The 15,056-nt window shown below is 39.4% G+C and overlaps 1 protein-coding gene across 1 annotated transcript in view; it reads left to right on the forward strand.

Moving 5' to 3' along the window:
- EGFL6 (EGF like domain multiple 6) overlaps nucleotides 1-14,140 on the forward strand; it is a gene marked incomplete at both ends in the record, with an annotated part of 46,289 nt that extends 32,149 nt beyond the window's left edge. Inside the window, 4 exons of the mRNA XM_080350637.1 lie at nucleotides 9,111-9,191; nucleotides 11,086-11,172; nucleotides 12,617-12,882; nucleotides 14,045-14,140. Of these exons, the coding sequence (XP_080206763.1) occupies nucleotides 9,111-9,191; nucleotides 11,086-11,172; nucleotides 12,617-12,882; nucleotides 14,045-14,140 (530 nt within the window). The remainder of the gene's footprint in view (nucleotides 1-9,110; nucleotides 9,192-11,085; nucleotides 11,173-12,616; nucleotides 12,883-14,044) is intronic.
- Between the last annotated feature and the right edge of the window lie 916 nt (nucleotides 14,141-15,056).

The following is a 15,056-nucleotide window of genomic DNA, read 5'->3' on the forward strand; positions in this document are numbered from 1 at the left end:
ACTCAGGTCTTTGGTCACCAACCTCCCCTCTTCCTGCAAATATCAACAGTGAGTGCTTACGGCACATTTCAAGTTTGCTGACGATGCCAAACCGGGGAGAGCAACCCATACACCGAAGAGCTGTGCTGCTATTAAGAGGAACCTGGCCAGCCTGAGGAAATGGGCTGACAGGAACATTCTGAAGTTCAATAAAAGCAAATGCAAAGGGAGAAAAAAACCTCATGCAATATTACAGACAGGAAATGAGTGCTTAGGAAGAAGTTTTGCAGAGAAAGGGAATGTGTTCTTCCCCTCTATTTGACAGTTGTGAGACCACATCTGAGGTGCCATATCCACTTTTGGGCTCCCCATTACAAGACAGGTGTGGGCAGGGCAGGGCAGGGCAGGGCAGGGCAGGGCAGGGCAGGGCAGGGAAGGGAAGGGAAGGGAAGGGAAGGGAAGGGAAGGGAAGGGAAGGGAAGGGAAGGGAAGGGAAGGGAAGGGAAGGGAAGGAAAAGAGAAAAGAAAGAGAAAGGAAAAGAGAAAAGAGAAAAGAAAGAGAAAGGAAAGGGAGACAGGACAAAAACAACAAACAACAACAGCCAGAGCAGAGGACGTTCATGTTTCCATTTGATAAATTGGGAAGCTCACCTGGCATGCAGGAGATTCCCCCCTAATTCAAAATCTATATTGCACAGATGGCAAGGACTTCAACTCACCTTACCTTCTGCAATGACTGTCCTAACTTCCAGGCTGTATTCAATCTCTTTGCTTTTTGTGAAAAGTTTCTGGCTAACGGTGCTATGCCTTCAAAGTTGAAGATCAGGAATGTATCTAGGGATGTTTTGAATGTCTCCAGAGAAGGAGACTCCACAACCTCTCTGGGCAGCCTGTTCCAGGGCTCTGGCACCCTCAGAGTAAATAGGTTTCTTCTCATATTCAGATGGAACCTCCCGTGCTTCAATCTGTGCCCATTGCCCCTCATCCTACCCTTGGGCACCATTGAAAGGAGTCTGGTCCCATCCTCTTGACACCCACCCCTGAGATATTTATAAACATTGATGAGATCCCCTCTCAGCATTCTCTTATCCAGGCTGAACAGACCCAGCTCTTTCAGTCTTTCCTCATAAGAAAAATGCTCTGGGCTCCTAATCATCATTGTGGCTCTCTGCTGGACTTCCTTCAGTAATTCCATGGGCTTTTTAAACTGGGGAGCCCAGCCTTCACTCCTCACAAACTTATGCAGCTTTCTATCCATCTTTTAATGATAAAACACTTATCTAAAAGAGGCAGCAGGGGCAGGAGCTGAAGCTGACTTGTGGTTGAAGATTTCACTTGATGACAAGTTACACTTGTGGTTCAGCCAGATGCATTTGAGAGTCTCAGACAAAAGAATTAATTTACTTGCCTCCATTCTCTCACAACAAGCAATAAAACCCAGGTCTTCTGATGGTCAATCTCATTCTTTTATGATTAAGGAATTCTAGTTTACACACATTTCCACTAAAATACTGTCCTAAAGAAGGCCGCAGCTCTTCCCAGTCAAGCTAATTCATCCAAAACTGGCCATAATTTTGCAGGAAGTAAGGAGAAAATGATCAGAAGACAGCTGCAATATATATGGCTACTTTTGTTAAGGTTAGGTTCTCAGGTACTCAAGCTTCTTCATAAAGGTAAGTTGATCGGGAGCTTGCAGGTGCCAAGGGAATGGTGTGAATTGACCAGCACTGGTAGTACCAGATATGTTCAGCTAAATGTAGTTAGATTGGCAAGGATTCAAAAAGATTGACAAATTAACTTCAAAATTCTAGTGATACCTGAAGAGATATTTACCCTTGGCAAGAATGTGCTTCCTCATAGTTGTGACTTCTGTAGGGGCAAGAGCTCTTCTTTCCAGACAGTATTGCAGGAACATTGTTGGCCTAGGACTTCTAGGAGCATAGTCTGAAAAGGTTCTGTTAATATCTACTATAAATAATTAATTCTTTCTAAACAATAGTGTTATTAATTTTAGATACATTTATTTAAGTTTCTGTGCCATAAAAGACTGTGGGTTTTTCTTCTTCCTCAATTGTGATGTAAGGCAGAGTGTTAGAAAAAAAAAATGATCCAAGTCCGTCTTCCTATCCCTTTCTGCCTTTCTGGCATGGATAGAGGGATGGATGTAGGCAACTTGCTCAGACATCTCAACAGGTTTCTTCTGTAACCTGCTCAGACAGGTCAGGAAGAAATTACCAAAAATAGTGCCGCTAGGGTAGGGGCACCATCTTTTGGGGTTAAAAGGATACAGGGCTCTGATCTCTATGCCTGGTGATACAAGAGGAATATGCTCTCCTATACTGGGCTACATAGCCTGATGGAACTGCAAAGGGTGGATCATATCACATTCCTGTTGAGTACTCAGTGCTACACTATTTGGAATGGATTCCTTTCCAAGATTTCAGTTTGATTGAGGACACACAGGGAAAATCCCTTGTCCACAGGAAAAGCCAAGTCAAAATAATATACAAGATAATTTTATCATGCTGTTTGACTAGCTTCTTTTTCAAGGACTTTCTCAACCAAAACAGAACATTTGAACACCATGTGTATGGGCAACACAGAGACTACTTGTCTCTACAATATTACCACTACAACTGACAGCAATGACAATGAATATTATTGCTTGAAAATATTAAATCACTGTGGTTTATCTGTATTTTTGCCTATACTGCCTTTTTTCCAGTCACATTTGGCTGGAATTTGCCATTATTAATATCAGAGATTTATATACTGAACTGAAGAGAGTTTTTATTTTGCCAGGGAATGCTGGCAAAAAGTTGGTGTGCTTCTTTATGCAGGGAAACTACAGGGTGTTTCAAAACATCAACACAACTTCCAAGAATTTTGATTTCAATTTGGGTCCATCTTTTTGAAACACCCTGTAGTGTACCCAGGATGTAGATTCATTAAGTATGTGAACTCTGTATTATTTATGGCTTTCCTGTTTTATGCCAGCTATAAATAGGACTTAAGACGTATCGTTTGCATTTTTCTCTCAGGATGGGTTGCATATGTTAACTGTGTTTCCTTTCCTTTTAAATTTCCACATGCTATACTTTATCCTTATTATTATAAAAATTCAGTCATGATTTAGGCACTTAATTGCTTGAACGTTCGGCTTTAAAAAACACTTTCAATTTTAATGATATTGAATGATCCTTTGGAGTACAAGATTAGCTCAAATTTACAGCTTCTAAACCTACACATAATTTTTTTTCCTCCTCTGCTGATGTCTATTCAGCAGTGATTCCTTTACTACAATAATAAGTTCTTCCATATAATCCCCTCAGTATTCGCATTGCATCTGCCTTTTGTATTATTAATACTAATACTGATACTGATACTAATACTAATACAAATACAAATATTAATATTGGCATTGTTTGTCTTCCAGGAAGAGTAGTTAATTAGGAAAAATGGATAGGTCACACTTTTCAGAGATCCTAATTATTTTCTTTATTTCTGCATTCTTTTATCATGGTAGTTTTACCACAGAATAAATATATAGGGACCTACAGAAATATACTGTAGAGAAAAAGGAATTATTATATGAAGATTGAAATAATTAAAATAGGTCAGCTATAAAAATACAGAACCATCATGAAAACTTCTACTCACAGGTTTTTATAAAAACACAATAGTTAAATCTAACAAAGTGAAGCCCCCAGCATTTAAGAAATGTCAAAATTAAGGTCATCTGTGTAAACTTAAATTTTTCTTCTTACGTTTTTATACCTTATGATATAGTTTGTAGTGACTTTAAGTGACTATTTTTCATGGGATCCTCTTCTTTTTCAGTGTAAAGGAAGGACCAGTCCTGTTTAGAAGGTGCAGTTTAGGAAATAGGACTCTGTGCTATTGATTGCCAAAATTGCAGATGTATAGAAAATGAGAGTAAAACAAAGTATTGGAAAGCTCCTGACTGTGTGAACAATGTCATTTCTGTACATAGAAGAAGATACAGAGAGGTGGACAAAAGTGTTTAGTTATATAAGCAATGACTGTACAGATCCCACACTCAAGCTGGAGGTGAACTTATAATGCACAACCTTAATTCTGTCATTTCAGTGCTTTTCTTGTACCATTTGCAATACAGAATGATGTTGCCAATTGCAGCTAAGTTCCATATTCTCTGTACTTTGAGTTCATGAAACTCATATTGTGCTTAAAACACTACTATAGTATCATGTAGTCAGCTAAACTGATTACACAGCCCCTTCCTTTGATAGCACCAAGAGTGATAAAGAGGTTTTGGTCTTCTGGTTTATTTGGCAATACTAAAAATGCAGTGTTTCCCTTACGGGTTCTAGGCTCTTAATTCTGAACAAGAGTACACTCAGTTAATCAGGACATTTGCTCTTAATCTTATTGTTTTCTGATAAATAGAGCACTGCGTGAGTGAATAATGCTCAGACCACAGCTATAGATGAAAGGCCCAAAGACATCAGGCAATCTGGTGAATGTAATTCTTTCTGAAGAGGATGTGGTAGCAGAGATGCAGCAGATTCCTTTCAGTCCAGCATAACAACATGTTGGACTATGTATAAGAAGCTCATCCTCATTTTACTACCTCTTATATTCTGTTTGTTTGGTTTTTTTTACAGTAGCCGCTCTAGTTTTCTGGTTAGTTTGTTGGGGTTTTTTTAGTGGACTTTGAACATCAGAGAGCATGTTAGAAAGACAGCAAGTACCGCTTTTGTGAGAGTTCCCACATGCTGCAGTTTCAGGCACTTTAGTATTCTACGTGTTAGGTTTACCAACAGTGAGTTACTTTTCCAAAATTTTGTGTTATTTTTACATTTAGACTAACTAGACTACCTAGGCAAAACCAGGCATAGGCATCTACCAGGGCACAGAAAAATCAAACAGCCATAACCAGAAATAAAAATATACCCCACAACTAGCACACTTAAATGCTGCTTCTATTCTGGTATATATTTCTTCTTCCAATATAGCTGCCTCAGCAAGACCCCATTATAAGAAGTACAGTCCCACTTACAGGAAAAAAAAAATTAAAACTTTAAGGATAGCTTATGCATTACTGCAGACATACAGAAAATTACTTCCAAACTATAAACCAAGCCATATTTTTTTCAGAAAAAAAAATGTAATTTCCAAATGCACTGTAAGGAATTTTATATACAGCAGTTGGCAAAGCAGAGAGGTGAAACCAAGTGCACATAAAGGAAAATCTATCAGTTTTCAGTAAGCTCCTTTAGCACCAGATTCATTTACCAGTCACTTACCAGTGCTTTTGTACTGTTTCTGAAGAGTGCCCATTAAACAGTGCTCCACAGACCTATTCTACTGACCTTCTGCTTGTTGGGTTTGGGGTTTTGACTTCTGGGTTTGTTTGGCTGGTTGGTGGTTGTTATTGTTGGTTTTGTGGGTTTATTATTTTTTATTTTGAACCCTTTCATACTGCAGCTTTGTCCAAGCAGTGCTTTTCCAAATGAGCTCCTGAAGCTTCTTATTGCTTTGTGATCTCCTTGCCCCTTATTTGACTCACAGACTGACTTGAGGGTCTGTGTACAAGATACTTTTCAGGCAGAGCGGAGCTCACTGCAGTTGTGCTCCAAACAAGCTGGGCTCAAGCCAGCTCCAAACCAGAAGTCATGGAGTCCGGAGTTGGTGCTACTGGCAGACCAGAGCTGACAAACCTGTTTGACAGGCAGACAGAGCTGGTGTCTGCCTGTATTTCCAGGAGGATGCAACGGTGCATTGTACAAAAGGATATGCTTAAACCTAACCAGCTCTTTTTCTGTATCTTGAAGTGGCATTCTTTTTCCTTTCTTTACTTGGTCATCTAAAGGTCCCCTGAGAGAGGAGGTGGCTGGGAGGTGGCTCTCAAACCTTAGCTATTTCGTCATGTTCAGTGCACCCTGGAAGCCTAGAGTTTTTAAAGTGGAATTCTAGTTTCATGTATAAATTCCTTTCTAAATCCCCTCACGGCACTCTGTTTAGGCATGTTTATACTAGGACAATGTCTCAATTCTTCTTTTCAGCACTACTTTCTCATTTTCTGAAGTTATTGCTAAGAGGTGATTCCACGATTGTAGTCATCTTCAGTAGTTTCAGAGTTGCTTTATGTGAGCCCTATTATTTTTTATAGAAGTACTGTCAGTCAGATAGAGCTGTCTGGGGCTGTTCTATTTTGCAGAAAGTCTCTTTCCTTGCTGCAGTTCTTCATATATAGTACAACTGAGAAATAATATCTAACATGGCTCAGAAGGATTCCCTCTCCTCAGATCAGGGGCAATACTTGGATATACATCACAGACAGCAACACTGAATTTCTTCCAGAGGCAAGAACCCATGTAAGCAACAAGGTGGCTGTTCTCAGGACCAGAACATGAACAATTACTTATGCTCAGCTCGTCACAGACATTCACAGACATGATTCCTAAGGACACTGGTGGTAGTTGGTTACATAGGTACCTCTGAAGACCTGGGAATTAGTTCTCTGTACCACTAATTCCCCCTCATAAGATCAACCTCATAAGAGTATCATGATGATATCAATAGTTAGGAACGTGTGGCACCACGATACGAAGGGTTTTATGTGTAGACATTATATAGTAGCTAGTGCTGCAGTTAAGTATAGGAGGTGGGTGGGCACCAGCAGTGCTGAAAGAAGGGGCAGATTTTGCTGTGCCTGTTGTGGGACATATGTGAGCTTTTGTTGGTGAGAATATGTTCTTAGGGAACATAAGATGGGGCCTGCTTTTCTGCAAGCACCACCTGACAGCAGAAGAGCTGAAAAGAGCAATCCTGACTCCTGCCTTGTACTTAGGAGGGGGATCCTGGCTATGTCCAGTGATGGTCTGATGCAAAATGTAGGCACATTCCAAGAAGTAAGGTTTTTTGGAAACCTTCTGCAAGCTGAAGCTTAGTCTCCTAACACGCTGGTGATATCTTCCAGTAAGTGGAGAACCTGAGTCTAATGAAAACAAAAATAGATTTGGATACAAAATTTGGCTCTTTTTATGCGTATGACGGTTCTTCACTTGAAGCATCTGCAGCACACAGGTACACCTGCATATATATCCCTCAAGTGAATTCAAGTGTAATTCAATAACTCAGTAAATAAATCATTCTGGCAACTGTTGTCTTCTTTTAAATCACTCCACTCTTTCCAGAACTGATCATATTTTAATAGCTCTCTTCATTTTGGCAAGGGTTTTCATAGCCTGAACCTCTTTCACTAAGTATGAGGCCAATTTTGTGGCATGACACTAAACCTAAACACCTAATCTCGATGTGCCTGTTTCTAAATGTGTAAATTTAGACATATATTAATTTTGAGAAAGACATATTAATCCTTGCCTTAAGTAAGAATATTTTCCAGGTGATTTAAGCAACGGTCTGGGTGAGGGGAAGGCTGTAAGGGCAACAAGAGAGGACACGCTCCTGGCAACTCATCAGAAAGCTCAGAAGATTGCAGCAGTCTCTTTTCTCAGCACAATTCAGCACTTCTGGAAGTGCCTCCAGGGCCTCTTCGTTAGTGTGTGTTTTCTCTAGTGTACATACAGAGCAATTTTTGACAGATTTGAAGAAGAAAGGTTAAGGAGATGTCACAGTCTTTATAGTGAGAGGAGGCTTAGGATTGCAGTGGATTGTAAGCATGTTCTTAAAATGGAATATGTGCTTATGACTATGAATATGTTGGAGTATTTTGACGGAAAGTCCTAGCTCAGTGAACCCACTGGAACAAACTCCCCTCTGAACAAACGTGTGTGCATGTGGATGCTGAGTAGGGAAAAGTGATTTCCATTTCCACAGCTTCTGTCATCTGACAGTTGAGAAAGCCTGAGCCCTTCCTAGTGCTGCTGCCCATGTGGTGTGGCTGAGAAGTGAACTTCAGTCTGTCAAGCTTTCCACTAACACCTTCTGTAAGCAGTAATCCAAAGGATGCTCCCTCATTTCTCCTCTAAAATGGCACATTTCAGCTCCTCCTGTTTTCATAGATGTGTACTTATATATCATAGGTAACATCTGCATATGTCTTTGCAAAGGATAGAATCCTCTGCCAGTGAAAGCAGGTTTTGCCCTTATCTCATCTGTGATTAGTTACTTACACAGGCTCTGCACAAAGAAGTTGAGACTGTGACTTTTTTTAGTGAGTGCACTTCTCTATTAACCCCTTAAAATACTACAAAAGAAGGTTGATCACAGAACTTTAAAAACACTTAGAGTATTTCAGAGTATTAGAGTAAATAAGAGTTTGCAAGCTTCTATACCTTTGTAGGTCATCAGACAGGAGAGGTTTTGCATTGGTCTCTGAGGCTGCTACTGAAAAAACAGTGTTTCTGAGTAACCTCCTTTAGGCCAGTATCATAGATAATGCACCTAACATTCATTGGCTGTCCTACTGTACTGACTCTTCTAGTTTGGCACAAAATGCATCAACCAATTTTTACAAAACGAACTTGTTTGTGGGTTTCCACCAGGTTATCAAAATATCAGGCTGTGCTTGCCAGCTGTTTCAGGGGGTGAGGAAGAGGTAGGGCAGTCGCAGAGCAGATGAGGTTTGCAGGAGAACATGTACCCTAGCAGAAAATACGGCTTCAGAGAAACAATTTCCTGGGGCCTCTGTTACAGCAACACCAGTTATCACTTGCCTGAATACAGAGCCGTTGGCCTGTCATCCCCCAAAGCTTATGGCTTTTACAAAGTCTCTGACATTACCCATTTTTCATGGCTGCTGTTCGCAAAGTGCTGCCAAGCCATTGAGTCGTCTTTGCTGTTTGGTAGAGTTCAGGTACTTTGATTATTAGTTGAAGTTTTGTAGCAAGAAAGCAGATCACCACATCAAAGAAAGATCGTGTTCAACATTTTATGACCTTGTGAATATTGTAGCTCCATTGCCCACAGCTTAGAAGGCACAGTGCTGTGGAAAACAGCAATTTTAACAAAGTCTTAAAATCCAGAGTTAGTGTTTAACTGGGGTTAGAAATGTGAGTTTGGTCATGGAGTGAAAAACACACATATTGAGTTATTTAAATAAATTATGCCAATTGATATAAAGGAATCAAGTTGTATTTTCTGTTCCCATCCTGACTCAGCACTTGACAAGTTGTTTTCCCTAGTTCCCAAGGTGGAAGAAGCAGCTGCCTTTGGCCCTCTCCTGGCACAAAGGGAAATTCCGGTGTCAAGACCAGAGCAAGAAGGTAGATTATTTTTATTCTACAGTATTCATTTTCTTGTGTATTGTGTGTTTTCATGGCAACCTATATTAGCCAAGCCAGAACCAGTTTAGAATCCTTTAACATAAAATAAAGGGCATTGAAGGTCAAACCATTCTGCCAGTTCCAATGTGAGAAGCTGGTTTTGTGTCCTTTTCAAAACATACTTTAACTGTTTATAAGCCATGTACAGAAAGTTCTGCCACATTGAAACTTGACTTGCAATTGAATTTCACTTGATTTATTTCATAGTCATGAAAAGATGAAGTCATTTCTAGTCTGTAAAATTAAATCATGTTAGAAGAGTGTTGCATAGCACACAACAATATGCCCATGTCCTTCAGCCATATTCTGCTGGTTTTTCTTCTGGGCCTCTGTCAGAAGTCAGCAGGAGTTTCCCTTGAATAAGACAGAATAAATATTTACCCTGAATCTTGAATAGCTTGGCTATGAATTTATGTTAGCTTCCAATTCATCAGTAAGTCCTGTGGGTATCAGAGCAAAATGATACTACCTGTTCTTTCTCACATTAAAGAAATATTGTCAAATCAGTCAGGGAAGCATACAAGGTCCAAGACTTGTCAATTTACATACACAACTTAAGCTTCTGCCTTGTGTTAGGAAACTGCTTCACCCACTTTTAAATGGAAAACTCCACTGCCTGTTGGGAACTCTAACAGATTGCAGTGTAGCTCTGGTTAAACGCAGATCAATGGTCACTATCCCTCTCTTTTCTGGTGGAAAACAGTTTCTCTGTGGTGGACAGAATAATGAAGCTGACTATAAGGAACTGCTTATGGGCATCACAGAAAAAAGGAGAACCCAAAAGGGGGGACTGAAAGATTGTATTGAGCTGATACATTTAGTGGGCAGCAGCATCCTCCTGGGGAGTTAGCAGCCAAATGGGAAGGGGCTGAAATGCTGGGACTGGCTGTAGCCGAGATTACTTTCAGGACAAGGTGGGTTTCACTCAAAAAAAATCCACAAAGGCTTACAAATCTTAAAGAAAACTAAACATAACAAAGTGGTCAGATGTTCTAGCTGACATTAAGGGTAACATACTGGGGGTTTTCCAATTCAGAAAGCATTGATCTCAGAAACAATAGATTTATACAGTAAAGCTCTCTAGATGCCATGTAGTGCACTTGCCTGTCTCATGATCAAATACATTAAAAGAACTGGAAGGATGCTTCTTTCTGAGGAAATTCAGATGGCTGACATATTACTCTTAATCTGAGCTGTCATGCTTTGAATTGCACAGTGTTTCTTTCTTTGTGCGTATAATGCTTTTTCACCTGTGTAGTCACGAAGGCTGTGGTGTGCTCTGCATGTGCCCTTTTTCAGTGTCCTCTAAAGGTCAACTAATTTGAGCTATTCCCAGCTCCATGTAGTGTGAGTACCAAGTGCTGATGTAAAGGATTCCTCTCACGGGAAGCCAGCTTCTTTCCTTCAATGGATAGAACTGGAGCTTGAGCATCTCAGCTGATTACAATGACAGCAGCATAACAAATGGAAAGAGGAAAGCTCTAAAGCTGGCAGATACCAAACCTGTTCAAAACTAACTGCTCCAACTATGCCTGGCAATCAGGAGGCGCTCAGTATACAGAAGTCACAGCATATAAACTCCTGCAGATGGGAGATGGGCAGTAAAGACACAACAGACTGTACTGTGAGTTAAAGAAAGAATTACTACATAAATGCTAATGGTTTGCTTTTTCAAAATTTAATCTAGGTCAACACTATCTGATCTCAGATAGTAGATAATTTTAGAATGACCTATACCTTAATAACTGGGTGAATAAAGAGCAAATTATTTATATCAGCATTTATGATACCGTGCTCCTCTTATCTCTGAGTCTCCAGTGCCATCTTTTTTCAGTTGATTGCAGCTTCAGTCGAGGGGTCTGTGACTGGAAACAAGACGCTGATGATGACTTTGATTGGAATCCTGCTGATCGAGACAGAGGTATTTAAATATCTGTCCTCTAGCTATGCTTTGATTTGATGGCTCATGCCCTTGAAAAAAAGGGGAACGGAGGGGAAAACAGAATCAAGAATTAGCTTTCCCATCAGTGGGTTATCTTTATAAAAGAAACAAGGAGGCAGAGAATACTGGGGCTGGAAATTGTTTATTTGAAATATCCAGTACCAACTGGTAATCAGCAACATATTTCAACACAAATGAATCAAAAGATGAGAAAAATTATGAGAACATAACTGTTCGGTATGGCAAGGTACAAGGCAATGGAAACCTTATTAGTTATGTGTTTTGTCTCTCCGAGACCGGTAGGGCATTTAATGACACTGGACTAGATGATCTTTTGAGGTCCCTTCCAATCCAGAACATACTGTGATACTGTGATACTGTGACACGTTTGTCATTTAGATGGATGTAGCAATGTAGTCACTCACGTCGCTTAAACAGCACTATGATAGCTGCCAAGAAATCTCAGACTCTATAAGACAAACTAGTGACAGCATTCCTCAGAAGGAGACAAGGGCAGGGGGCTATTCAAGGACAACCGATAGCTGACCTGGTGCCAACGGCAAGCCTGCTAAAACCTGAGAAAGAGCTCCACAAGTCCCATGTGTAACCACTGTGCAGGTGTATATAAAATGGTGTGGCTGAAGGAACTTGTTTGAAAAGATGCCGCTTCCCCTCTGACACAGGAAACATTGCAGAAGTTGCTGCAGCAGGGATTGGTGGATCCTGCAGATCCCACAGGCCACTTTCTCCAGTCCCTGCACACACATTCCCTCCCTCTTCCCTCACAGTCTTTCAATCCCAGTCTTTCTTCAGTAATCCTTTGTCTCCTGCTCCATACGTTTCCTTTTCCCCAAGTCCCTTCTTTGTGCTGTCACTTCCAGGAAGACCTTAGCCTGACCTTACCTCATTTTCCCAAACTTGCATCTGTTGATTATGACTTTATTTACAGAGCCAGATGTTTAATCCATTTATCACTTTGTGTGTTTCTGTCATTTCATGAGTCCTCCAATATCTGGGAAATAAGATATCAGTTCCTTCACAAGTTTGTCATCACTGCAGAGGACAGTGGAGAGAGCATTGAGCTAGTTCAGCTACTGGAAATGGTCTGACCACAGAGGCATAGCAGCACGTTTCAGGCTGTTGCATTTGAAAAACAGAGATGGTTTTGCCTTTGGAAGTTAGTGCAAGGAAGAGTGACTGTAACTGCCAGTGAAATATGAACTCATCTCTTCTGTAAACTGATCTGGCTTCCAACAGTGCAAGTTTATTCCTTGCAAAGTACACTCCCTGCTGCTTTTCTCCAGCCTGATTTTAAATTATTCGAGTAACACAGCTTCCACATATTCTTAGTAAATACGTATTCAATTTGCTAATAAATAACATAAGTCCACTAAAGATGTCTTTTCCTTTTTTATGTTACAAGGCGATGGGTACTACATGGCAGTTCCAGGTTTTGTGGGGCACAAGAATGATATGGGGCGTCTTAAACTTCTCCTCAGCGACCTCAAACCAAAGAGCAGCTACTGCTTGATTTTCAGTTATCGGCTTGCTGGCGAGAGAGTGGGAAAACTTCGAGTGTTCCTGGCAGGCAAAAAACCTGCTCCTGTCTGGGAGCAGAACAAAGGAAAAGATGAAAGGTGGAGAACGGGGAAAATAGAGATATTTCAGGGGACTGAAACAACCAACAGTGTAAGTATAACACAATTCATGAGTCAACTACCATAACCAACACAACAGCTTAATTTCCTAATCCTCAAGTGTTCCACCAGCTGTAAAACTATAGGCATCACTTACTGGCCGTTGAAAGGCTTATCTGAAATAGGAAAGAGGAGCACACATTTTAGAAGGCAGAAAAGTCATTATCTGGTTGTAATTTCAGAAGTGAATTACCCAAATTGGTTAGGACACTGATGCCAGTAATCCTGTCATTTTTACAAAAACTGCATCAGATCATAAATTAACACAAGCAATCAAAACCACTCCTTTATATCTCGTGCAACAGAAGCATACCTCCCTGCATGAAAAAATGAAAATTTTCCATTTCATAGGAGCAGATGCTCTCAAACCACACTAAACCAGACCATTAGAGCAAAAGGAAACGTAACGTATAATCAAATTTGGGCAATCACCTTAGAAGCAGGACATACTAGCCAACGGAGAACACTGTGCACTGATGTATGCCAGAAAACTGCCTCAATCAGGACTTCAGCAAGTTTATCCTTGAAATTCTAAGGCCTGGTTTTCATTTATATGACTGAATGTTTTCAGTGCTCTGTAAAGGCTTCTACTGTATAATTGAATCCTGTGAGTATAAATGAAATGCAAACCCTTTTTAAGGTTCCTTGTACTGCTGGAATGATGTAGAAAATCCCTTACATAAATGACAATCAGGCTAAAATAAAAATCCAGGAATTCTATTCATAAAAATGAAACTACTCTCTACATATAGTATACATACTATACTATAGAGAGAAAAAATATACAGTATATTCACACAAAACCTAAGGATCCAAACAGATTGAAAATGAACAGTTGTAATATATTCAAGAAATTAACTGCACTAACATCATATATTATGATAAAACTACATTATTCTAATAGGATTTCACTCAATTTGTGTTTTCTTTCTAAAAAGTAATAAGTATAAGTAATCTTATTAAAGGAATCAATTTGATTTTGAGTTCAAATAGCACATGGAAAACAGAAAAACTGTGAGGATTTAAGTCATTAAGTCCTGTATTGTGATAAAATGTTCCTCAGAGATAGCATTATAACTAATTAGTGTTAAGAGTTGCTAAATGGTTAGATAAACTACATTTTCATTGTTAATACATCTCTTTTCTTATGACAGGTCACCTTTGAATCAGAACGTGGAAAGGGCAAAACTGGAGAAATTGGAGTGGACAATGTGATACTAATTTCTGGTCTATGCCCAGAAGATACCTGATAATGGATATTTGAGTATACTGGATTTAATCCTATTTTTAATATTTGCCTTACTGGTACTGTATTTTTGTATCATTTTCTTTATTAAAAAACAAAACAAAACCAAACAAACAAATAAAACATAAAAACTACACCTTGAACTTCATGCAGCAATGCAAACAGAAAAACTGACGTGCAAGATGCAGACTACACTTTTTAAATTACTTATTCTAATATATTCCTTGATTATATCACTACTGTATTTTATATTTCAAAGTCAGGTTTCTAAAGCATTATTTGTCTAGCTTTTTTACAAATTCTACACGCTTTTATTCCTTAAAGTTCTTTTCAAGGCTATTCTTAAGTCTTCTAGTTCATTTCTTTTACTCCACAAGAACATAAAAGCAGTATTTAAGAGGATGTTACTACTTCTGGTGATGTAATCTTAACTTCTGACTAAGTGTGTAGATATTCAATCAATTCAGCAAGTAAGAAGAAAGGAGCTTTATTTCTTTCTTGATGCAGCTAAGCAAGTCGTGAGTCATGTCTTTGAGGAATATTTTCATTACTAATAAAGTATGTAAAATACCTTGTTTGCCATCAGTGTCTTTGAGTCACACAAATCACTGTTTAGAAATGATCTCTTCATAGTTGTATAAGCATTTCATGTTTATCATTAACAGATGAAGTTACCAACTGGCACTGAATAAAAAGAACAAAAATAATGACCCATTATTAGCACCTCAGAAACTTCACATTATGTAGTGACCTTCAGGAACAAGTTGGTTCCTGCTGGATTGCAGGCCTGCTTTACCCCACAGAAGTGTGAATGAACAGTTTTCATTTTCCAGTAGATAATATAGCCTAGTGGCCACAAAAAAAGGCTCCTTCTTCCAGAAATGAGGAAAAAAAAGAAAAAAGAAAAAGAAAACAAACAA

The sequence above is a fragment of the Nesoenas mayeri genome (assembly GCF_963082525.1).
Source record: "Nesoenas mayeri genome assembly, chromosome: 1".
In the NCBI taxonomy this organism is placed as follows: Eukaryota; Metazoa; Chordata; class Aves; order Columbiformes; family Columbidae; genus Nesoenas; species Nesoenas mayeri.